At 43.7% G+C, this 23,853-nt stretch overlaps 2 protein-coding genes across 5 annotated transcripts in view; both read right to left on the bottom strand.

Annotated features, from left to right (window-relative positions):
• POGLUT3 (protein O-glucosyltransferase 3) overlaps positions 1-5,397 on the bottom strand; it is a 41,502-nt gene extending 36,105 nt beyond the window's left edge. For all 3 annotated transcript variants that reach the window (XR_010922561.1, XR_010922562.1, XM_067562812.1), the window contains exon 1: positions 5,094-5,397. Coding sequence is in view for 1 of the 3 variants with exons in the window: in XM_067562812.1 (XP_067418913.1) it covers positions 5,094-5,346 (253 nt within the window). In the remaining 2 variants the exon portion in view is untranslated. The remainder of the gene's footprint in view (positions 1-5,093) is intronic.
• A 4,709-nt stretch (positions 5,398-10,106) lies between these two features.
• Positions 10,107-23,853, bottom strand: part of EXPH5 (exophilin 5) — a 46,275-nt gene continuing 32,528 nt past the window's right edge. For both annotated transcript variants that reach the window (XM_067562814.1, XM_067562813.1), the window contains 2 exons: positions 19,869-19,995; positions 10,107-16,745 (listed from right to left, as the gene is read on the bottom strand). In XM_067562814.1, the coding sequence (XP_067418915.1) occupies positions 11,215-16,745; positions 19,869-19,995 (5,658 nt within the window). In that variant the 3' untranslated portion in view covers positions 10,107-11,214. The remainder of the gene's footprint in view (positions 16,746-19,868; positions 19,996-23,853) is intronic.

Raw genomic sequence — 23,853 nt, forward strand, 5'->3', positions numbered from 1 at the left:
CATCACCACTCTGCAGATTTCAGATACTGGCATGTTTCTGAAGCTGGCAGAAAATATTGCTTGTGTTCTGAGGGGAGAGGAACAGCAGTCAAGTAACAGACAAAGATGTACTGTGTGATCCACTTAGATATTCTTTGTGACAAAATGGCCTGAAAGGACTGGCTATGGCTTACATATAAACAAAGAGACAGCCTGGGGTTGGACCCTGGGAGTACACCATCTGACCGGAAGCAGGTAGGCAGGGGTAGGGCTATAAAAGCCAGGCCTGCCCACTCAGTCAGGGCCCAGCGGCCGAGGGAGAAGGACGCCTCTCCCTTGGGGCCTGAGCCTAGGTCTGCACCCGACCACTCCACGGAGGAGAGGCTGTTGGAGCTACCCACGGTGTGGGGCCCTGAGGATCTGGAGGAGCTACCTGAACCTGACGAGTCAGAGGAGACCCCCGGATCCTATGACCGGGAGGAGAGGCTGCCGGAGCTGCCTACTGCCTGGAGTCCGGAGAACCTGGAGGAGCTACACGAGCTCCAACCCCCAGTGAGCTAGAGGGGAGAGCTGCCCTCTGCAGATGATTCCAAACAGTTCCCAGACCTGCCATCAAGCAACGAGGCCGAGGGTTTCTGCAGCTTCCCTCGGGCAGAGCATCCTGAGGAACTGGGGTACAGCTCAGGAGTCCAGGTACTCTAGGGAGACAGTGGGAGGAAGTAGCCCAGGGGAGCTGACTACAGTCTGGCTGAGCTTGCACTCGCTCTGAGTCAGCATGTTTCGGCCAGAGCCCCGCTGATCCAGTGACGGGGTGTCCTGTCACTGACAGCGCCCTGGGCTGGGACGCAGTGGAAATGGGTGGGCCTGCGTCCCCCTTCCTACCCTGACCTAGGGGTGAATGCCCGTTGAGGGCCAGAGCCTGTTCCCTTCTGCCTGCCCTGCCCTGCCTAACGGCTGGGGCTTTGGAGCATTTCCTCACCTCTCTGGGGCTAGAAACTGCTTTCCCCATTGCCAGCCTGCCTTGCTGGAGGGTTAGGCCTGAGATTGTTTCCTTGCCCTCTGGGGGCTAGAGACTGTTTTTTCCCCATTGCCAGCCTATCCTGCCCATCAGGTTTGATGTTATTTTGTTCAGTGTAAATTGCAGGGACAGGCATCTGTTCTCAGGGAGGTATGCTTGATGGAGGCAAGTATTACCATTCTGAATCTCACATGATGCATTTGTTTAATCTCCTCGTGTCTAGGATAGGACAAAGACCTGCTTTCTTTGGAATAAGAAAATATCTTCCTCTATACTTGAGAGGTACCACCTTTATGGCTTTTAGACAAAGTGAAGAGGTCACTTCTGTTTGCAGTAAGCTCTTATGAGAAGGGTTCCTGATGAGGGAGTGGGAAGGTGGGTTGAGAGTAAAGAGAAGAACTGGATTGGGTAGCCATGAGTGAAGATATCTACCACCCATCTGTCAGATGCAATGGCAAACCGAACCTGGTAGAAGGGACAAGATGACTTTTCAAAGTTATGTTTTGTTCTGGTGTGGCTCCTGACAGTCCCATCAAATTTGCTGCCTTGCAGCAGATGCAGAGTATTCCACAGAGACGGAGGAAGACTGGCACCTCCTAGTGTATCTGGGTTTCTTCCTCAGGGGACTGTGGTGGACAGTGCCTGGCATGCCTCTCCACCTGGTGCTGGTGGTCTGGGTAGGGATGTCGCTAAAAACTCCACTTTCTGGTGTGAGATGGGGACTGACTCTCGGCACCATGACAGCCAGTTCTGAAATAATAGCCATTGCTTCTGTCTGGGGCTTTACGGTTTTATCCTTGGAGGTATGCTTTTGTACTTCCTTACAGGATGACACTGAGCTGTGCTGGGAGTCTCAGCTTCTGTGCCTGGAACAGCATTTGGTGTCAGGCTTCTGTGTTAAAGATAGTAGTGTCCCATGAATTGGTCCAGGGTTCTCAATAAAAAAAGCCAATCACTATGGCCTGATGGTGGGGTCACATGGTGTTCTCCTCACACAGGCGGGAACCTGTGAAGTATAAGCAGGCACTAGCAGCCCACCAGAGTGGATAGCCTGGCATTCTGGGCACCAGGGTTTGAGTCAGGGAGGGGAGCTGCCACCTGGGAAAGTTGCAGGCAGCTGCTGTCTGGCTGCCAGCCCGGGAGGTGGGCGACTGCCACCTGCTCCGAACTGGGGCAGAGGAGGCTTCCGCGCAGGCTGGGACCCGGGGACATGGGCAGGAGGCAGGCAGCTGCTGCCCGTCTTCAAGTCAGGGAGTGGGAGGCTGTCTCTTAGCTCAGAGCCGGAGCGCAAGTGGCAGCCACCCAGTTGCGAACCTAGCTCACAGGGCGCAGAAGGTTGCCACTGGGCTCCCACCTGGGAGCTGAGACCGGGCAGGATGCAGGCAGCAGCCACCTGGCATATCAAAAAGCTGGTGGCTGCCGCCCAGCTTCCCAGGACTGGGGCGGCTGCTGTCTACCTCCCAGCTGGGAGCTGGGACCAGGTGGGAAGCAGGCAGCTGCAACCTGGCTTCCCCAGAAGTTGGCAGCTGCCACTCGCCTCCCTTCACTGGGTTTTTTGCCACGTACCCCCTGCCTGTGTCTCGTGTACCCCCAGGGGTACGTGTACCACAGGTTGAGAAACTATGGCATAGGTGACCCACACTAAGGACCTGATTCTGATCTCGCACTAGTTATGTATCGTTTTATCTCATTGGATTTATACCAGTGTGAGTTCAAAATCAAGCCTTAAGTTTTTACTTTTAAAAGTCTTACTCTTCTGAGTTCCAAACATCTTGATGCTGAAATTTAGGGATTTTCCCTGTGCTAGTGGAATGAGCTCCAGATTCACAGACATCAAGGGTTCATCTGAGTTATTCAAGAGCAGCTGTCAGCATCACAAAACCACCCTGAAGTTTGACATGAAGTTGGAGTATCTGCCTGGAGAAGGCTTGGGGCTGGAACAATTGAGGTGTGACAGATTAGGAGTAGAGCCTGAGACTCATTAGATTGGAGAAGGTTATGCGCAAAACTTTGTGAGATCAGGATAGTTCTAGATACTTTTGTCAGACCCTCAATTAGACAAGCACCAAAATTCTCTGAAACGTTTTCCAGGAGCTGAAATGAAACCTGTGTTTGCTTAGAGGAAGACTGCTGATCCCCCACTGTATTTATATAGAGGGCCTCAGCTGCAAACAAATTTATCCTATGTAATTTAATTGGAAAGGATGTTTTTGTTTGTTAACTAACCTCACTTATCTTCATTATAAGAGTCAAAATGCAATAGCTTTCATCCTAAATTAGAAGTCTTAGTAGAAACCTTGTGCTCAGCATATGCTCTGTAAAGTGATTAAAACGGAGGGTCTACCTACGTTTATATCACAGCTGCTCTGCCTCTCTCCTTTGATGACCCTTCACACTGCCTTAAGATGCAAACCATAAGCTTGCCTGTCATTTTTAGTTCTTATTCTACACTCCCTTTTGTGTCTGCTTTGTTCTGGGCTCTCCTCCTATTTTTGACCCTGCTGTCCTTACAAGAGTAAATAAGAGCAGGTCACAGCATGAATTCTTGTTGCAGCATGGATCGCTGCTGGTAAGAGGAGTGTGTGAGTGAAAATCAGGACTTCAGTGCAAAGTGCTGGGCACATTTGAAATGCTGGAGGGTCACACCACTAAAGCAGCATTTACACTAGAGAACTGAACCACTCTTACTTGAACTGGTGGGATAGAACTGGTTAAACACAAATGGTTCAGGTTGTCTTCACTAGCCTTGTTGGATTGTATTCTGAACCAATGCAGTTTTGCCCCACAGATGATCTATAGGTTAGATATGCACTTTTTAGGAACTTTTATGATCATTCACTGAAAGTACACCAGACTTAAAATTAATACCTAATTCCTGTTGCTGTGACTCTCTTCTTTAAATGCAAAGTGGAGCTGTTTTATACTGAAATAATTTTTCAGACCATCTTCACTATACTCTGAGTTCATTACAGCTGCAATTGGAATTTTTGCATTGTTTTGTGCTAAAACATGAGATTTTCATCTGATTCACTATAAACTGTTTTATGTTCACTATAAGCAGTTTCAAGTGTACCATCAAATAAACTTTTTATCTGTAATTGACCCTAACATATTATTTTATTTCCTCACTGACCAGGTAGTATCCAGGATTGCCCAACACATTGAAATAATCTTGATTTATCAAGTGTTATTAGTTAGTACAGATCTCAGAACTGCTGGAAAGCTAGTGGATTTTACCTATCTATAACTTTTTCTATCATGAGCAATCCTAAAGTACTTAAGCATCTAAGCACCTATGTCACCACTGAAACGCAGCTACCTGGGTCAGAAAAAAGCAGACAAATAGCAAACTGCCCAGTGGAAATTTTGGCCAGGGATACAAAAAAATCCCCCACTCTTGAGAAAAGTGCCTCAGGATAATTTAATGTCCACATAGAGTAGACAAGAGAAAGTGGAAGTCCTACTATTTTGCCACAGCAGGAGTGAGAAGACTGTGACCAATGAACAGCAAGGTATTATTTTTAAAAGTTATTTGATTAGCATAAATAGTGTGTGGTTGGATTAAAGATAATTAGTTTGTCCTACTCCCTACCACTGACACCCACAGTGCTAGGACTGGTCCCAGGAGGGCTAATTTATTTTGAACACACTGCTTTAAAGCTGTCTACTATTATTTAGGAAACTGGAGAGAAGGTGCAGGGTTGCATGGAAAGACATACCAGATAATAAGAGTAATGTGGGATGTTAATGTTTTTGGTGCGCTTATCACACATCAGCGAGGCTTTTAAAAATGTATTTAAACGTGTATTATTGTGAAGTGCGTCTGACGTTGCAAGATGAAAAAGGTAGCAGTGATTGATTCTGTGTTACTGGAGCACAGCAAAGCACCCCGGCCCGGTGCTAGGAAGGGGAGAGGATAAGGGGGTAGGGAAAAAATCTCAAGGCTTTTTAGATCTGCTTCTCATCCTGAGTCAACTCCTTCAGGTCACTCACGGTTTCTTCAGTCCACACCTCCTGAGCCAGGCTTACGGCTGTCAGAGCCCAGTCTGGGAAACAAAAGCCACAACCAGGCCAAGAGCAAATGCATGCACTGTACCTGGGGGGGAGCGGGTGAAGTTCTGCCCAGCTGCGCTGACCGCCTGGATGTAGAAATACCTGACGGGCACCGTGAGCTCCGCTTCCAGCCCCGGCCCCCAAACCAGGCTCCTCGCTGCACTGGCAGGGACTGGAGGAGGCTCCGCTGCTTGCAAGAGGAGGCGGCGAGGCTGCAGCTGCAGAACCGCTCCCACCAGCAGCAGCAACAACAGCCACCGCCGCCATGGGAGCACAGAGGCACCGCCGCCCCTCATCCTCCTGCCCCGGAGCGGGAGGGCGGTGCAGAGGGTGCCGGTGGGCGGGGAGCCCGCGGCTAGGAGAAGCCAGGGCTCGGCGGCACCACGCGCCGCCCGAGGGGCTCCAAAGCCTCGAACTTCTGGGGGGGGGGGGGGCTGTGGGAGGGGGGGCGCGCTAGGAGGGGCGAGGAGAGCAGAGTAGAGCTGGCCGCTTGTGATTGGAGGGCGCGTTCACCAATCAGGCGAGGGAGCAACGCCCGCCCTGTCCCACTTCAGTGCGGCCCACCCGGTGCCGGATCGCGGTCCGCCTCCCTTCGCCCTGGAAGCGCGCGGGCGGGCCGGGGCGCTGCTAGTCGTCGGCAGATGAGGATAAACATCCTCCCTCCCCCCGCCCCTCAGGCCAACGTCTCGCTGCGTTCCGCCCCGCGGGGGTCAGGTCCCGCCTGTCCCCCCTCCCCCAGTTCCAGCCGGCGCAGAGTGTGCGGACCGGGGCCCGCTCCACTAGTTGCAGTGAAGTCGGATTGGGCTTATCCTGAGACATCGGCCCGGCTCGGCACGGGCAGCGCTTGAGCGGCGCGCGGGTGTGAGAAGGAGGACACCCAAAAGCAGGGCGACCAGGTGCCCTGATGGTGTAGGGACAGGCCCCGTTATTCAGGGCTTTGTCTGATAGCGGCGCCTGTTCTCCGCCCCACACACCCTCCCTCGTCCTCATTTTTCACACGTGCTTCCTGGTCCCCCTGCCCGTGTGGAGCCGGCGATGTTGTTCCCCAGCAGACACTTGCAGCAGGTTCTCCAGCCTTTCAGCCTGACCTGGACAGACTGACGGGTGAGCCCAAGTTAACTGAATTGGGAAACGCAAACCCGCACTCCTGAGAGGCAGAGCAGTGCTGCTGCTGGGTGCCAGCTCCCTGGGTACCTGGTGCTGCTGCGGATGGGGGGGAAGGATGCTGCAGCTGGGCTTGCAAGGGGCAATGCTATAGTGGAGTTAAACTTGTTTTGTCTCCCCTCCCATCACTGTTCACCTCCAAGTGAAGGGGGCACATAAAGACGCTGTGGAGGGGCAGGAACACAACCCTACCCTCTTCCACTGCAACCTTACCTTGAGCAGATTACAGGGGGCGAAGGCAGTGGGTGTGGAGGGGAGAACAGAAGTAAAGAGCTACATCGGGTACAGATGCTATTAATAAGCTCCTTGGGGCAGGGACATTCATTTACTATGTCTCTACAGTGGGGTCCTGACGTATTTGAGGTTAGGTGCTATCACACTGTAAATTATAAATAGTGATAATATGCAGTACTACTGTCAGATGCAATAGTTTGTGTAGTTAAATAATTATACTTGGCTGGGTATGTGTTAATAAAATCTACACATGCATTACAAAACCATTTCAAGCATGTGTACACAATCTGGTCATATGAAAGCAGACAGGCCCAATGAAGCTGTCCATCTGGCTACTTAAAGTTACAACGCAGGAAGGTAAAAAGCTCAAGCCACTCAGTTTAGAATTGTTTAGCCTTTCTCTTCTTTGTCACACTTCACATCTATCTTTGTGAGGGCAATAACAATCTCTGAGCTGTGGAATTTTGTGCTCCATCCAGATCTTGGGAGTGCTAGGCCACTTGGTCTTTCCCCCTTCACTGTGAACCCAAGACACAGGGTTGTCCCCACATAGTGCTAGAAGTGGAGAGTGAGCCTTGGCCAGTAAGAACAAGCACAGCGTGTATGGTAGTTTGTATACTCTCTCATACTACTGTATTCTCATATATAAAAAAACCCGATTTTTAACCCAGGTATGTCTAAAAAATTTTATCATCGGATATTTCAGTTACAATAATTGAAGGGTTCTTCCTGTCAACTCAATAACTGTATCCTAGTTAAACACAGATTGTGGCCTTTGGCTTCAGTGTGTATGGAGTTCAGGAGGAGGTTATTGCCTCTTAAGAAATAAACCTCAGTTTATGTAACCAAGTGTGTTGTTGGAACCATACATAGACACCATTATGTACGGAGTGTCTGTCTTACGTACATACACAGAGGAACAGACACTAAAATACACAATATGTTGTTTCACACTCAAATTCAGCTTTACATTGACATCTCAAAAGAGAATCTAGACCATGGTTCAGAGAAGCACTTAAGGATGGAAAATCCCTTCCTTTCTTCCTACAATTTGCATAACTTCCCACCCACTTGCCCACTGAAACTGCATTCTTCCAAACATCAATCAATAGTATCTGTAAAGCTGGCTGCCCAACATGCTTTTTCCCCCCCGTTTTCATACCCCAGACCATGAATAAACTTTTACTTTTTTGTTGCTGGGCCATTTTTGATAGGTGGCTCTTGGTCTCCTCAGCAGAGTTTAAAATAGACTCCCAAATTAGAGCTTTCCTGAAGTGTGATTCGTGATCTCTTAGGTTTATAGCATTTGGAAAACAAGAAGCCATATTTCATGGGAGGAGCAACTTGGTAGCAACCCTGTGCTTGACTGACCCTTTCATGAGTCTAGCAAAAAGAAGGTTCCTTACTATCTTGCCTTCCCACTGCATGTAAAGGCCAGTCACAGTGATCTTCACCCAGATCTCATTGCAAATGTTATCCAAACTATTCTAATTGAATGATGTTTTGCTAGCACTCAGAATAGAGGGTTAGCAGGGAGCATGGACCTTCTAAAAGAGAAAATGTTTGTTATAGGGGAACATTTCATCTGATTGAAGAGAAGACATTTGTGCCCCCAAAGGGCCATCTACTGTCAAGAGAAAAAAGTGAATATAGTACAAGTACAAATGTGGACATCTAATAATTTACTTATCTATAGCTGTCTAGCTGCACTGCCAGTACTGGGCAGTTAAAGGATTCAAGTCATTCATATGTGCATAGGTGTCAGAAAATTGGCTAAATTAGACACACAGCTCTTGTAATACAGTTGTGTTTTCAGTGTATCCTTGAACATGCTGAGAGCATATGAATCGTGCTTGGATGCTTAATAAATCTTTCAAATTTTAGCTCTTAGATTGTTTGGCATCAGTATCCGCAAAGCAGCATTAAGATATTGTAAAAAAGATAAAATAGTTAAACATGAATTACTGAATGCACAGATAAAAACAGAACAAACATTTATTCAGCAGTATGTGTCATTTATTTCAAACCAGTCATTTTCAATATTAATATCCTATAATATTTAAGCATTTATAGAATATATTGTAGCTAAAGAAAAGACTTAGAAAACATAACAGACCAAATTCACCACTGGGCAAAAGATGGTGCAGCTCTACTAAATTGAATGAAGCTACATCTTCATACAGAAAGGGATGAATTTGACCTCATGTCTATGAGTGACTCAACAAAATTACACGATCCCTATGTAAATATTAGTTACCAGCCACTCTGACACACCACAGTCTTGTACAACAACTAATTTATATTGATTCTAAACTATATTGATTTTTTTGGATGGCTCCCAGTTTTCTTCAGATACCTAGAGCTGTATTTAATGTTGAGAACTTGGTCCAAAATCCACCATATGGGTAAAAAATATTTACAAGTATGAGCATTCAAAATAATCCACTTCTACTAGAGAAAATCATATGACCATTTATATCCCTGTAACATTTATTTTGCTTCTGTTTAACCCATGCAGGCTGCCATTCCCGCCCTTGGGGCTAACATACATTGTAGTAGTGTATCATAACAGAATACCCTTACTTTAATATTAAGTGGTTTATTACTCTTATGGTATAACACCCTGTATATACGATGTAAAACCACATACATAAAAACAGTCATAGCATTTCTCATCAGAACAACACATTTTACAAATTTACATTACATGGCAATTATTTCTTTCCAATACTGTATGTGTCAGTCTGTATGTGCAAATCATTCCAAAATAGATACCACTTAAAGAACACTTCTCAATATAAATATGTAATTTATATTAGTTTTTTTATGTACAACCAAAGAAAATATCAAAGTATATATCAACAATATTTATACATCAAAACACACTCCCCTTCTTTAACCAACTATACAATATAAAAAATAAGGGTACCAATTGTCTAATACAATATTTTTCATGTGGAGCATTCAGTGATACAAACTTTGCTTGCTTTTCCTAAAATATATTACTTTAAAATATCAAGCCATTTCTTTTCCAGTTACAAAAAATATAATTTATGTCTTAGAAAAGTTTTATTAAATGAAAAAGTATAGAGAAATATCTGGAATTTGAGACCAAATGTGAAGTTAAAGATTAAATACAAATAAACTTTTTATGATTATTTTAAAATGTGATCTTCTGGCTCGGTGAACCACTGTGATTTTGAGTGGCAAGAGATGAAAGCTCAGTTCAAGATTTCAGGCCTAGGCATGGGTTTTGGCTGCTGTGAAATATAGATACAACATTTAGTAATGTGTCATGGGAACAGCTTCAGGGAAAACACTCATAGCCCTTTTATTCAAAGGATGAAAGGTACTGCAGTGACAGAGAGCATATTAGAAAAATACCAAAGAAAATGCTAATTTAGAGAAGATGCGAGACACAACATGCCAAAAGGTTCCTCCTCAAGCTCTGACACGCTTCATTACTTACGGTAAAAACTGCAGCTATTTAAAACAAAAATAATTTGTTTGCTTATAGGGATCTTTCAGCCTCATTAAGTGCCCACCAAAGTGGTATAAGTAGCACTTTAAACTGCCTTAAACAGGCAGCTGAGGATTCCTCCAGCACTCTCCTTGCCTCAAAGTAAAGGGCATGGTGGGAAAGGGGAAAAGAGGAGAGATGGGTCCAGAGACAACAGCACTCTGCCCAATCTTCAGCCAGCAGAGTAGTCCCTAGGACTGCTTTGTTGGTGCAACTCAGAGCAGCCCAAAAGCTGCTGTAAATTATTCTAAGGACCGTTTTAGCCATTAGGTTGAGGATTAGGGGAGATGGAAAAGTGATTGAGAGTCACCTTGCCTTCCTACTATCAGTGCTGGCCAAGCATGAGCTACATGCAGCTAAGAATTGAGCCCATGAAGTATGGGAAATTAAACATAGAAAATAAACAGAAGAGAATCAAGTTATAACATTTTTTTACATTTGGGTTCAATATAGTGCTCTGTAGAATCATCCCCAGGACAAAGGAAGCCACCCTGACAATGCACTTTAGTGCTCATCAGCAATGACCCTAGCTATTTCAACCCTGCATCTTCCATATGATGCTTTAAAAGCAGACTACCACACTCATCTGCACTTGTTATCATATTGAGGATTTTAACCCAGTTTTCCAGTAGTGAAAGGTTACTGCATGCAGCTGTCATGTTCTTTTTTTCTTTTTGTCAAGTTTTTGCCTTGCCTCAATAGGGTGCTTTTCCCCTTATTTCTGCCCAAAGGGGTGAGACTTTGCATCACTGTATATATATAACCTATTACTATCTGCAAAGCTATAGAGGGAAAAAATCCCTTGGAGGATTCCAGCTCATGGGTTTTAAGATCTAGAACTTCACACATTACAGCGGTGTGCCAGTTAGCATGTAAGAGCTCAATCCAACTCCTCCTGAAGTCAATGGAGAGATTTCCATATCATTACACAATAAAAAGCTCCACAGTCATCTTCCTTTTCTTAAAAATAATAATTATACATATATATATATATTATTTTTGAAGCTTTTGGTGAGATTTTATCTTGTGCTTGCGCAAGAAAATGACAGTGTAGCTATATTTTAAAAACAAATGGCTAAATCCTGAGCTTGCATAAATCAACATAGCTTCATTAAAGTCAACAGACCTACCCCGATTGACACCAGCACAGGATCTGTCTTAAAATATGTTACATGATTATGCCCACCTAGGAACCACCAAATCACCTTTCAGTCAGAGCTCACTTTCCATCTTGTATTACAGGATCTCACAGTTCTGATTCTTTATCAGTCTCATTAAGATAGTATTCATCATCCGTGGTGGTATCAGTGTCTGAGTCTGAATAAACCATTGATTCTCCTCGATAGATGTCAAGTGTCTCTCTTGGAGATGAAGCATCTACTGACATTTTGCTTTCAGCAGAACTTGAGCTCAAGAGCTCAGGCCTCTTTAAAGAATCAGTCTCTTCATTTCTCAGAAAGCCAGGGTTTTTAAGAAGACATGGTCTCCATAATCTCCCTTCTGTGAGTGATCTCTTAATATTTTCCAGGAACGCCTGTTGTTGTTCTTTTCCAAATATACCAAATTCAATAGAAGGATACATCATACGTCTAGTGCCATAGGTGGTATTCCTCTCATTATATGAAGCCCAGTTTTCATTTTCATCACAAGAGCACAGCTCAGAAGAAGATTTAAACCTTCTACAGTACCTGCTTTGTTTAGGTAGAAAGTTACTCCCAGAGCTATGACTGTCATGGGAATCTTGAGTATAGGTGCATTCAGAAAAGTGACGTTCGCGTTGATTCTTTGCTCGACTCATGCGTGACTGATTATTGTGCAGGTTTGCATTTTTTAAACTTTTTGACTGATGGATGTTTTGATCATGATCACACTCACCTGAGGAAAGGCCTTGTTGCTGTGAACAGATATTTGCCTGAAGTTTTTTTATAAACATGTTTGAGTTTTTGTCAGTTAAAAATGGCAACAAAAGAGGATTATGGGAACTAATGGTACTTATTCTCTTTTGATTGCCTGATGAATCTGTTTCAATAGCTCTGGAAAAGATGGGTTGATTTCTGTTTTCCAACCTTGGACCAAGTGTTTGGGAATTCTTACTTCTTGCAGCTATTTCATTCGGAAATAGGGTTATAGGGCTCAGCATGCTTTCCACTTCATTCTCATTTTGTGTGGAACTGTTGATGTCTCTTACCTGGTTGCATGGATTTGCAAAAGGCCTCTGATTTTTGTTTTTAACTAGCAATGAAGAGCCTTCATTAGCTTGTGATCTCTTATTCTTCTCTGATATTTCATGAATCGGGGTGTCATAAACATCAGGGGTCAGATTTTGATTCTGGTTTTCATTCCAGCTTTGCAGGGTGGAAGCAGGGTAATACACTGTGTTGTGGGGCATATTACTCTCTAAAGAAGTTGTACCTCCATCATTCTGTGAAAATATATTACTTATGTGTGATTTGGGGTTTACGTTTTTATTAGAACATTTTCGGCTTGTTTTGTAGATAGCTGCCATTTTATTTTTAACTGAGGGCCTGTTTTTCCTTTTTTCTATATCATTGACTTTCTCTCTAGTGCAATCAGAGATAAGCTTATTTTCACTCACTGCAGTCTGCAGCAGTTGCAGATCCAGTGTGACACTGGAGAGTTTATCTTTAGAGTCAACATTCTGTCTATCTTCACTGCACATCACAGCTTTCTGCAAACTAGTGAGATCTTTGTCCATCTGAGTGTTCTGGGATATTTGCTCTTGTTTAGTTTTGGGGCTCACTAACTCATTTGTGGGCGGGATATGTATTTTGGCTTGTTGAAGTATGGGTTTATCTGTAGAAACTGTGCCTAGCTGAAATGGTTTGTTATGTGAATTTGAAAGCATTTTGTTATCAGAAGTTAATTCTTTATTTGTTCTATTTCTGGAACTGTCAACTCTTAATTGAAATCCAGTACATTTATTATTATATAGGGAAATGCTTTGGTGTTGAAAATCTGATCTCTCTTTGGCATCATGCCTAGATTTACTTTCAGCAGAGGTTATTGGTCTATCACTAAGTGCAGACTTAGTATGACTTTTCCCTTCATGGGAACATTTATTATCTAACTGGGGTGGTAATATATTTTGATTATTACTCTCTCTTACTTCAATAGATGGCTGGCAATTTTTGGAGTCTCTGTTTTGCACACTATTAGTATTAACTGCAGAAGTATGAAAAACATTCTCTGGAGTGTCTTTGTTTGTTGTGGGGATTGACAAAGAGGAGGTTAATGGTGTGCTAGTATGCAAAATGTTCTCCTTTTCTTTACTTTCTTTACCTGAAGAAAAGCACATATTGATATTTTGGTTGTGTGAAGCAGCAGAAATTGCCTTAACTGAAGCATCCACTTCTGCAATGGATTTTGGATCATGAAGAGAAATGTCTGATGTCACCATGTCAGGAAGTACAAGTGTATTTTCTTTCAATGCAAGCCCTGGTGAAATATCTTTCTTACTATGTACAATGCTTGCTGACTGTAAAGTACATACTTTCTCTGAGCTGGGAGATAAATGTGAGCTTTCCCAATCAGTGTCAACAGCTACTGTCTTTCCATTCTCAGGTGTCAATGAAGCTGCATGTATTTGATCATGAATATGTGGTGGGGTCTCTTTTTCTAAAGTGCTAGGAAAAGCTACATTTGCTAAACCGATGTGAACTTCATAGGTCTTGTTGGGCATTTTTGGTGATTGAGATTTTTCTGTGAAAAGAGGTAAAGCTGTGATCCCTGGATCATCTAGAAAGAGGTTACACAATGTTCTTGAATGCCTCCTTGGTAAGGTGTAATAAATTGAAACCAACTCGTGATATTGGACATGATCCTCATCACCAGAAACTGTAAATGTGCTAGTAGTTTTATACTTCTGCAAAGAATCCCCCATTTCCTTTTCCAAAGAGTCTGAAAATACTGGGGATTCTTTTCTGTTCACAAATTTCTCTCTCTGTGTAAGTTCATCTGATTCAGAGACTATTGTACTACCACTTAAGAAGTGGTTAGGGCTCCTGTTTAGAGGCAAAGGGCAATCCTTAATTTGCAGGACATTTTCTTTGATATCTGTAATACCATCTAAAGGTATTGGTCTTATGGAGGAATGAGCTGATCCTAAAGAAGATATGTTATCTCCTTGATTAAAAAAAAAGGCAGCAGTTCTCTCTGGGGTCTGCTTGTCTACATGATCCCATAGGATTGTTTTGCTTTTGGATGAAACTTTGCTTTTAGGGAAAGAGGTGGACATATCTGATGTTACACTGCCAGCAATGCTAGCTGATTTTCTAGGTAAGGTGCAATAAATTACAGGAGGCTCAGGAGACTCAGGGTTGCTTTTACCAGGAGAGCCATCAATGCTGCTACTAGTTGTGTGTCTCAGTAAGCTTCGTTGCTTATAGAGCTTTTCAATACAAGATGCATTTTGTCTTGTTTTTTCATTTTCTCTTTCCAGACAAAAATAGTTTAAACTACGTTCAGCAATCTCTGAGCTTTTGTCAAAACTATGTGCATAAATATTCTTACAGTTCCTGTTTTGTGAACAACCAGTAGTTAATTGACTCTTATGGTCCTTACTGACCAAAATGTTTTGATCTTGTGGTTTTTCCTGGGTAATATCTTTTGCAACAATACTTGCCAACTGAACTACTTTCCCACCTTCCACTGGAGCTTCGGTAACTTTACAATTCATTGAAGAATTAGTTGGAGTTTCTAAAGATTTAGGATAGCTCTTATGAGAAAAGGTTTGTAGAGAGTCTTGTGAAGTACCAGACAAAAGTTCTGGAGAACTGGGCAATATGTTTTGATGGTTTGCCAATGTTTCAGTAATTAGATCAGAATGAACTGATTCACTACTTTGTAGATCATCCACCAGGAAAGACTGTCCCTTTGGAGTGGTATTATCAGTAACGTCTGCTCTCTGGCTTCCTAATTTAATGCCTTTTCTTTTTGTTGAATTAAACAGATAATGTTCCCATTGCTTCAGACCTGAAAGAAATGATCCCTTTCTTCTTTCATCTGACAGAAGAGAAGGAGTTTGATTAAGTTCACTGTGAGCAGGAAGATCGTTTTCCTTTCTTTGTACATTTCTTATACAACTCTTTGATATATTAATTTTTGTAATCTCTCTTGTGGCAGTGAGCGGGGGTTGTTTCCTCGAACTCAGTGAGAGAGGTGAATTAAGAAGAGAGGTGCTGTTTTGCAAGGCAGCAGCTGCACAGTTATTAGAGGGAGAAATCTGGAGATCAAGGGTATTGTTTGTATCCACTTTCTGAGAAACTGGCTGTAATGTTATGTCTTTCATACTTTTCTGATCTACCTTGCCTGATAGTTCCAAGTCTCTGACTTTTTCTGAAGCAGCTTTTTTAAAGTCTTTCTTAATATTTGTTTGGGTAACCAAAGACTGTGACTGGCTTTGGGAAACCTTAGTGACACAACTGCTGTTCTCTGCTATCAATTTTGTTTTGACCCTTGAATCCAGTAAGACAGACTCATCAAACACATCTGCTTTGATGCTAGGTAAAGTAACTGCAGACCTGTAAGTGAGACAGCTCCGAAGGTCTTTTGAATTCTTTGAAGGCACTTTACTACTTGCACCTCTTGATGTCTCCACACTGCTTCTGTTCTCTGACACACATGTATGAAAGTCACTCTGACAGCACTGCAAAGCAAGTTCTGCATTCTTTGCATGTGCACTTTGCTGGTCATTTAAATTAGATGTGATCATTTCATAGGGAGCATCAGGGGAAAGAAACACTTCATCATTGTAGTACTTATTAATTTCAGACAAGGAAGGGTGCTCCTCTTTTCTTCCAAAAGGAGAACTCTTTTGGTGTGTTTGGAACCTGTCATGACAAGCTGTATCTCTACAGAGGGACCTAGAGAGGTTGTTTTCCAACCAGTATAATGGATAATTCTCCCAGTTATCAAAGGAAAGTGGAGTAGCATCTTTATTTATGCAGCTGATGCTACTAAACCAATTAGTACTTGATACAGATCTTCTGTAATGGTGTTTTGACCGGTAAAATTCATATTCTCTGTTTTCATGCAGACGGCAAGGATATGTATCCTGTTTTGTGGCATTCCATTCCATTAATGATCGGGTCCTAAAAAGTTTGTCTTGATTTACTGTGTGTCCAGAAGTATATGGTTTAGTCCATACAATAGAAGAGAGGGGAATTCGCTTTGGGGTTTGCCGATTGTTCCTCAGTACAAATCCACTGTTGTTCTCCGTTGCCAATGGATATTGTAAACTAGTTGTTGAAAATCGGTCAGAGGATACTGAGGATGGATATCTCTGAAGAGAACACACAGAGTAACTTCTCCCAATTGTATCCTTGCCCATATATCTGTTGTGTCCAAATCCACTGCTCTGTCTTACAGAAGGAAGATGCAAGCTACCTTCTGAGGAGTTTCTAAAAGATACCGAAGACAGCCTTCTGTTTGAAACAGGGTAACTACTGTCAAATGAATCCTTGTGCATGTAATCTTCTAAAGAGGCTGAATGGCGCCTGTTTGTGTATGTATCATAAAATTTCCTTGGTCTGAAGAAAATTGTATGGTCCTCTTTGGCTCTTATTGTTCTCAATCCATCAGAAAAAAATGCACTGGGTGTTTCATTGCAGTTATTTCTGTGTCGTCTCCTAATAACAGTCTGTCTGTCTGCATTGGGAAACCGATATTGTGCTCTTGGCCCACTGTCAACTAATGTCCTTCTGTTCACTGAATCTTGGGCTTGTTCCTGTGCCAGTTGGTTGTCCAGATCACCTAAAACTACACAGAAAAAGAGAGCTATTTATTAGTGTTCTCAAACTGATTATGCTGAAAAGTGTAATGTACTATATCCGTGACCAGATCTGGTTTTGAAAGGAGCAGCCTTCTCCATATTCAAATCCTGCCCCCAAACATACTTCACTTTTTCCACAGAGCCTTTCAGTGATAATCCACCTTTGAGTGGGAGGAAAAAAGTCTGCATTGATTTGAGATTGGTCTTGAAACTGCTCCTCCATCTAGCCATTCTTAGTTGTTTTTGCTATTTAAAAAAAAATTACCTTAGTTTGCATTCTTAATTTACATTCAACCAACTAAATGTCGGAAGAACCTTCCACAATTCTACCCTGCAAAGCAAGTAGAAAAGAATTGTACTGATCAGACCTGGATTAACCAATGTGCACTTGGTGCACTTGCAGAGGACCTCCATCTCAAGCGGGCCCCCGATGACACCAAAAAACTGAGTTGTGCTGTGACCCCATGCTCCAGGTTGAAAGGTGTGGGATAGAGATGGGATGAGTTGTGGAGGCTGTGGGGGGAAATGGGGATATTTGGGGGATGAGTTGTGGAGGCTACGAGAGGTATGGGAGATGTTGGGGGGATGGGTTGGAAGTGAGTTGTAGAGACTATAAGGGGTATGGGGGGGATGTTGGAGGGGGTGGGGTTGGAATCCAGGATGTTAGGGGTGAGTGAGGGCTATTGGGGGTTGTGGCTGATGGGCTGAGGTGTTGGGGGCTGTGGTGAGCAGGACATAGGTCAAGGTTGCTGGGATGTGTGTGGGGGCTGTCAGGAGAAGTGGAACAAGTGGTGGAGGGTTGCTGGGGTATATCTGGGCTGGGAGGGGCATCTGGGGTCTGTGAGGACCGAGGGGAGTGGGGGTGTGTGTGTGGGATGGAAGGAGCATTTTGAGATCGATGGATATAAGAAGCTAAGAGAGGCTAAGCCTCCCCAAACAGGATGCAGCGCACCTCCCTTGGGAGATGCACTGGCCTGCCACCTTTGGAGTGCTGCTGCCGAAAGGGTGCCTGGGCTGTGGCCCAACCCACACTCCACCCCAAGGCCCCACCCCCGCTTGTTCTCTTTCTCCAAGGCCCCGTCCTTGCTTCACTTCTTCCCCCAAGACCCTCCTGCCTGCCGCTCGCTCCTCTCTGCCCTCACCCTCCTCCGCCGCTCATGCCCAAGGGAAGGGGGTGGAGAGGCATGAGCAATAGGGCCTTGAGGGAGGGGGCAGAGAGGCGTGAGTGGCAGGCAGAGGGGCCTCGGGGGAAGGGGCAGAGGTGTGAGCGGTGAAGGACCTCAGGAAATGGGGCTGAGCAGGAGCGGGACCTGGGGCGGAGCAGGGGTGCAAGGCCACGGTCCAGGCACTGGTTCCCTCCCCTCCATAGGAAGCTTTTGGCACTCGTGCCCAGCGTCCCCAAATGCAGGAGTCACGCACTGCCCATGTCTGTGGGTGGGGTATGTAATGGCGTGGAGACACTTTGCTGTCTAGTTTATAGAAGGTGTGGGAGGGGCCAATTTCCATAGTGCATGGGGCCCCAAAATCCTTTAATCCAGACTTGGCACTGATAAGCAGATCCAGACCTTTCTGTATGTTTCCAGAGCATAAACAATGCTATGATGTATCTGTAAGCTGGAAATTCATTCCAGGTATTAGCATTTAAAGGAACAGATTGAATAGCTCTGCATATCCTCAGCTTGTTTAGCTTAGAAAGTGTTGTAAATAAAACATCTGAACATTTTCAGTAATATTTCAGTTTATTGCTCACTTTCAATGATTACTATAAAGGACTTTAACACGCCGTGTTTGGCAATGGCATTATCTGAATTTGTGGAAGTCAAATGGGTTGATAGCCTAGGTGATGATAATAGGTAATAAAATTTCTTCAGAACTTTTGATTCACTCTGTCAACAAAGTTGCATGTATATGCTAACCTGTTAACTGGGATTAACATTAAAATTCACCCAGTTAAAGAAGAAATTCAGATAGATTAAAAAGAATTTATTGGGGGTACTTTCAATCACAGGGATGATTTATGCAGTGACAGCTTAATATGTTCAGTTTGCATCCATATTAACTAAATACATCTACAAGTTACATCAGGGATGAATTTAAGAATTGAGCATTAGTACCAAAAATGGCTAATCTCTGACCTTTTTTAAGGCTGATATAAAAAAGATCTGAGTGTCCTGGACAGCTCAGTGCAAACCTCTGCTCAATGTGTAGCTCCATCAAGAAAACAAACACATAGTTAGGATGTACAAAATTGGACTCAGAAATAACACTGGGACAATCAGATTCTCTGCTTTGCTGAGTTTCTGCTCTAGACAGCAGAGTGTGGGGGACCATGAGGAAGCCAGTTATGGCACAAGCAAAGCAACTAGCTGTTTGGGACCCTACTCTTTTGAGGATCTCACATCACAGTCAAGTTCTGCAATGCTCTATCTGGCCTTGTGTCAAACAGGGGAGGCAAGAACTTCCAGAGAAATGAGAGGAGAGGGGCCTCTGGACATTGCCTGAGCAGTGACGCTGCTGCCTAAAATAAATGAGGGGTCTGTGGGGTTCCAGAGAGACTCTGCCACCCCTTTCTGCCTGCTCCCTCTTGCATGCCTCCCTCTCTCTGCCTCCTAATCATACCCTCTCCCCATATTATTGGTACAGCTGTTGCACGTGTGGCGGGGAGCAGTGTAGCAGGAAGGATTTGTTTTGGAGGGGGTCAGAAAAGTTCATGGAAGAATAAATGTTCTTGCACCCTTGTGGGCCAGTCTGAGCCTTGTCTGTCCCTACCTCACTCACCAGCAGCAAGACCAGAAAGGAAGAAATGACTTGCTGCTAGACTCCTTCACTCTCTCTAATAATGGGACCAGCTTTGGGGGAAGGGGGGGTAATTCATGGCTCCTCCCACTTCCTATAAATCAAAGCTAGCTTCAGCAACACATTGACCTCAATGGGAGTTACATGTGCAGAAGGATGGGTGTCTTCGAATTACTGTAAACATGAGACAAAGTCAGAGAGAAGTAGTTGCTGTGTTATATATAACATATATAGTCTATTCATTTGCAGAAATGATCTCACATATCCAGTTACGTGTTTGTTGTTGGTACTACAGCATGTTTGCATAGACTTACCATGGAAGAGCTCTTTTTCTAGCTGTTCATTCCACACAGGTGCACTGTCCTCCATCATTTCAGCTTGGTTTGCATCAAATAAATTACCAGGTAGTTTAGCTGGTAAAGATGAGTTGCATGTTTCAGCCTGTTGGAAAAGTTTAAGAGACTGTATGACTTTTATTTTGCATAACAAAACATATCATCTTAATATGGATGAGAAGAGAAAACCCTCATGGGTGCTAATATTCTTTTTAAAAACATCTGCCTGAAATCACAGTGCTGTATGTATGCATAATTAAATTGTACATTATAGAAACAAGGGGTTTGGAACAACAACTATCTACACAGACTTTCACTTCATTTTGGGGGAATTTTAGTCCATCTTCTGGTCCAGAGGCTGTGGCACATTCCAGACCACATTGATGGTGGTTTTGTAATATAACTCATATTTGTTTGCGGTTGTTGGCTGTTTACTCATTTCACCTCCACATGTACTCTAGTAGGAATTGCCTCTGTAATTTAAATTTACCTTATCCATTTTTTTTAATGGGCACATTTACAACCCACACCAATGACTGGTTATATGCCCCTCCCACCAAAAATTTAATAATTAAATACCACAGTCAGCTCTTCTATTACTAAGACTTCATCTTTACACAATACTACAACTAATTTACTAGTATTTTATAAGTATTACAGTTAAGACTCATCAGTAATAGTCTAATGAAACAAATTCCATTTGTGATGCATTATTCTTGCGTTTTAAAATTGTGTTTTTACATACATACTACATGCATACAAAAAGTTCAGTCATTTGTAATCAGTCTCACAGGTGTCTGTTTACCCCTTTCCAATCCACCCCAGGGGTAGCAATCCCACAGAGAAGTTGCAGTTCGGTCATGTGTGATTTCTTCCCAGGGTTGTGAGGCACTTACCACGTGCCCTTTGCGTGAGGAAGTCTGTCTGTGCCTACAATGGATCAGCTCACCAGCTTCTGGCAACACAAGCACTGTCTTCCAGGCCACTATAGGCCTTGCTCTCTCTGTACAGTTTAGTGATGGGTATATACCAACCCTTGAGCCCCCCAAACATCACTCTGGAATGTCAAACCCTGATCCACTGAGCACTCACAGAACTCTCATCTTCTGTGCTCCCAAAGGAATAGCACACACCAGCTTACTAGATGCAACTCAGGATCACTGCTCCATTTAACACACAGCACTTAGATATATTTACAGTGAAAACAAGAATAATTTTATCATCAAAGAACTGAGATTCAACCTATAGAAAGTAAGACTATTGGAAACAAACAGTTACATATAAAACAAAATCATAACAGGCTTGCTAAAGCCTAAACTTAACTCACAAGACATTCCACATCTCCTACAGGACAGCTTACTCCAAGTCCTTTTCCCAGCATTTTCAACAAGGGTGGCAGAGAATCCCCTTGTCATAAAATCAAGCCTGCTGCCAGCTTGTCTTTCCAACTTGAAGGATGCTAGAGCATCTCTTTTCACCCTGCCCCCCAGATATACAAGCCCAGACCTTTGATCTTCCCCTGAAAACAGGATTCCTCCCCTCCTCCTGCTGTTTACCTCTTCCTGTTAATTTCCTTCTGAAGTCTCTGCAAACTCTTAATTAGCATTTTACTCAGTATGCAAATAGATGTCCATTGTGAGATATACCATGCACAATGATTAGCTAAGGAAAGAAGTGTCTCCCACCTCCTGCCTGGAGAAGTTTGTCTCAAGGCAAGCTACCTTTGAGAGATCTACCTTTAATTACAAGGCCTAGAGAACCCAACGTTCAGTATATATACATCCAACAATGATTTATGAGGACCTGTGTGACACAGGCTTCCATTAGAGACCTTACATGACATTCTTTTGGTGAACCCAGGGGATCTCTGTACCCCTATGTACCCCAATGCTCTCTGCCAATGGGCATCAAGAGGTCTTTGGTCACATCATGTGCCTGAAATGGAAGGCCAGAGCACCTCAGTGGATCCCACCATGAAATGGGGGTGAGGACCCTTCCTGGCCTTTCCTGCACTGGCCTGAGTGATCTTAGGGTTGATCAGACTGGTGCAGAATCTGCAAATGCACATAAAAAGAATGAATGAGTCTTTTACTCCTGTGTAACATAGGACCAAAATTTCATAGAATTTAGGGATTGCCAGACTGGATCAGACAGATGGTCCATCTACTCCAGTATCCTGTACCTGACAAGAGGCCAGCATAAGGCGCATCAGTGGAAGATGCAAGAAAACATGCATTAGGCAGTCAGTCAATTACCTCCCCAGAAGGAAAGTTTCTTCCTGTCCCCATCAGTTAAGAGGCTGGGTCTATGCTCTGAAATATGGAGGATTCCATAATTCTTGAGGCTAAATCCTCTTCAATGGATTTTGGCCAATTTACACTAGCTGAGGATAGGTCCCACTTTCATTTTTTAAAATCTTTCCTACTGTAACTCTGGATGTTCTTCACATGATACAATTCTGCGGTGACCTGGAATCCTACTTTCGCCGTCTCAAGGAATATTTCCACCACACCACTGAACGACACACTAACCCACAGATACCTTCCTACCAACGCTACAAGAATAAGAATTCTGTATGGACTCCTCCTGATGGTTGAAACAACAGACCAGACTTTTACATAGTGTTTCCGCTGACGTGCACAGCCTCAATAACAACTCTGACATTATAATCAAAGAGGCAGACAAAGGAGGTGCCATAGTCGTCATGAATAAGTCGGATTATGAACAGGAGGCTGCCAGACAACTCTCCAACACCACATTCTACAAGCCACTACCGTCCAATCCCACTGAGGAATACCAAAAGAAACTACAACATCTACTTAAGAAACTCTGGCCACATTACACGATCCATTGTCTACAACCAAGCCCTAAGGTACAACCGGATTTGCTCCGATCCCTCAGACAGAGACAAACACCTACAGGATCTCCATAAAACATTCTTAAAACTACAGTACCCACCTGGAGAGGTGAAGAAACAAATTGACAGAGCCAGACAGGTACCCAGAAGTCACCTACTACAGGACAGACCCAACAAAGAAAACAGAACACCACTGGCCATCACCTACAGCCCCCAGCTAAAATCTCTCCAACACATCATTAAGGATCTACAACCTATCCTAGCAGATGATCCCTCACTCACTCAAGCCATGGGAGGCAGACCTACCCTTGCTTACAGACAGTCCCCCAACCTGAAGCAAATACTCACCAGCAACCGTACACCATACAAGAACACCACTAACCCAGGAACCTATCCCTGCAACAAACCCTGTTGCCAGCTCTGCCCGCACATCGACTCTAGTAACACCATCACAGGTCCTAACCACATCAGCCACACCATAAGGAGCTCATTCACCTGCACATCTACTAATGTAATATATGCCATCATGTGCCAGCAATGCCCCTCTGCCATGTACATTGCCAAACTGGACTGTCACTACGCAAAGGAGTAAATGGACACAAATCAGACATAAAAAATGGTAACATCCATAAACCAGTCGGAGAACACTTCAATCTCCCAGGACACTCTGTAGCTGACTTGAAAGTTGCCGTACTTCTACAAAAAAGCTTCAAAAACAGACTTCAGCGAGAAACTGCAGAGCTTGAACTCATCTGCAAACTTGACACAATCACACTGGGTCTGAATAGGGACTTGGAATGGTTATCTCATTACAAGAAGTAATTGACACTGTTCACACATTCTCACCTTCTAATCAATGGTTGTGAATAGGCCTCATCTACTCTAACTGAATGGACTTTGCTAACACCTACCCTTCCCATTGTTGTTCCTTACCCTTGGATGCGCACACACACACCTGATTTCTATTTCTTGCATCTGACGAAGTGGTTGCAGCCCATGAAAATTTATGCTTGCAGAAATTAAATTGGTTAGTCTTTAAAGTGCTACAGGACTCTCGTTTTTTCTGGATGTTCTTGTTATTCATATAAATACCCAGTCTGTCTCTGA

Source organism: Emydura macquarii, unplaced genomic scaffold (genome assembly GCF_026122565.2).
Source record: "Emydura macquarii macquarii isolate MOO-44397 ecotype Brisbane River unplaced genomic scaffold, CSIRO-AGI_Emac_v2 contig_2473, whole genome shotgun sequence".
NCBI classification, from domain to species: Eukaryota; Metazoa; Chordata; order Testudines; family Chelidae; genus Emydura; species Emydura macquarii.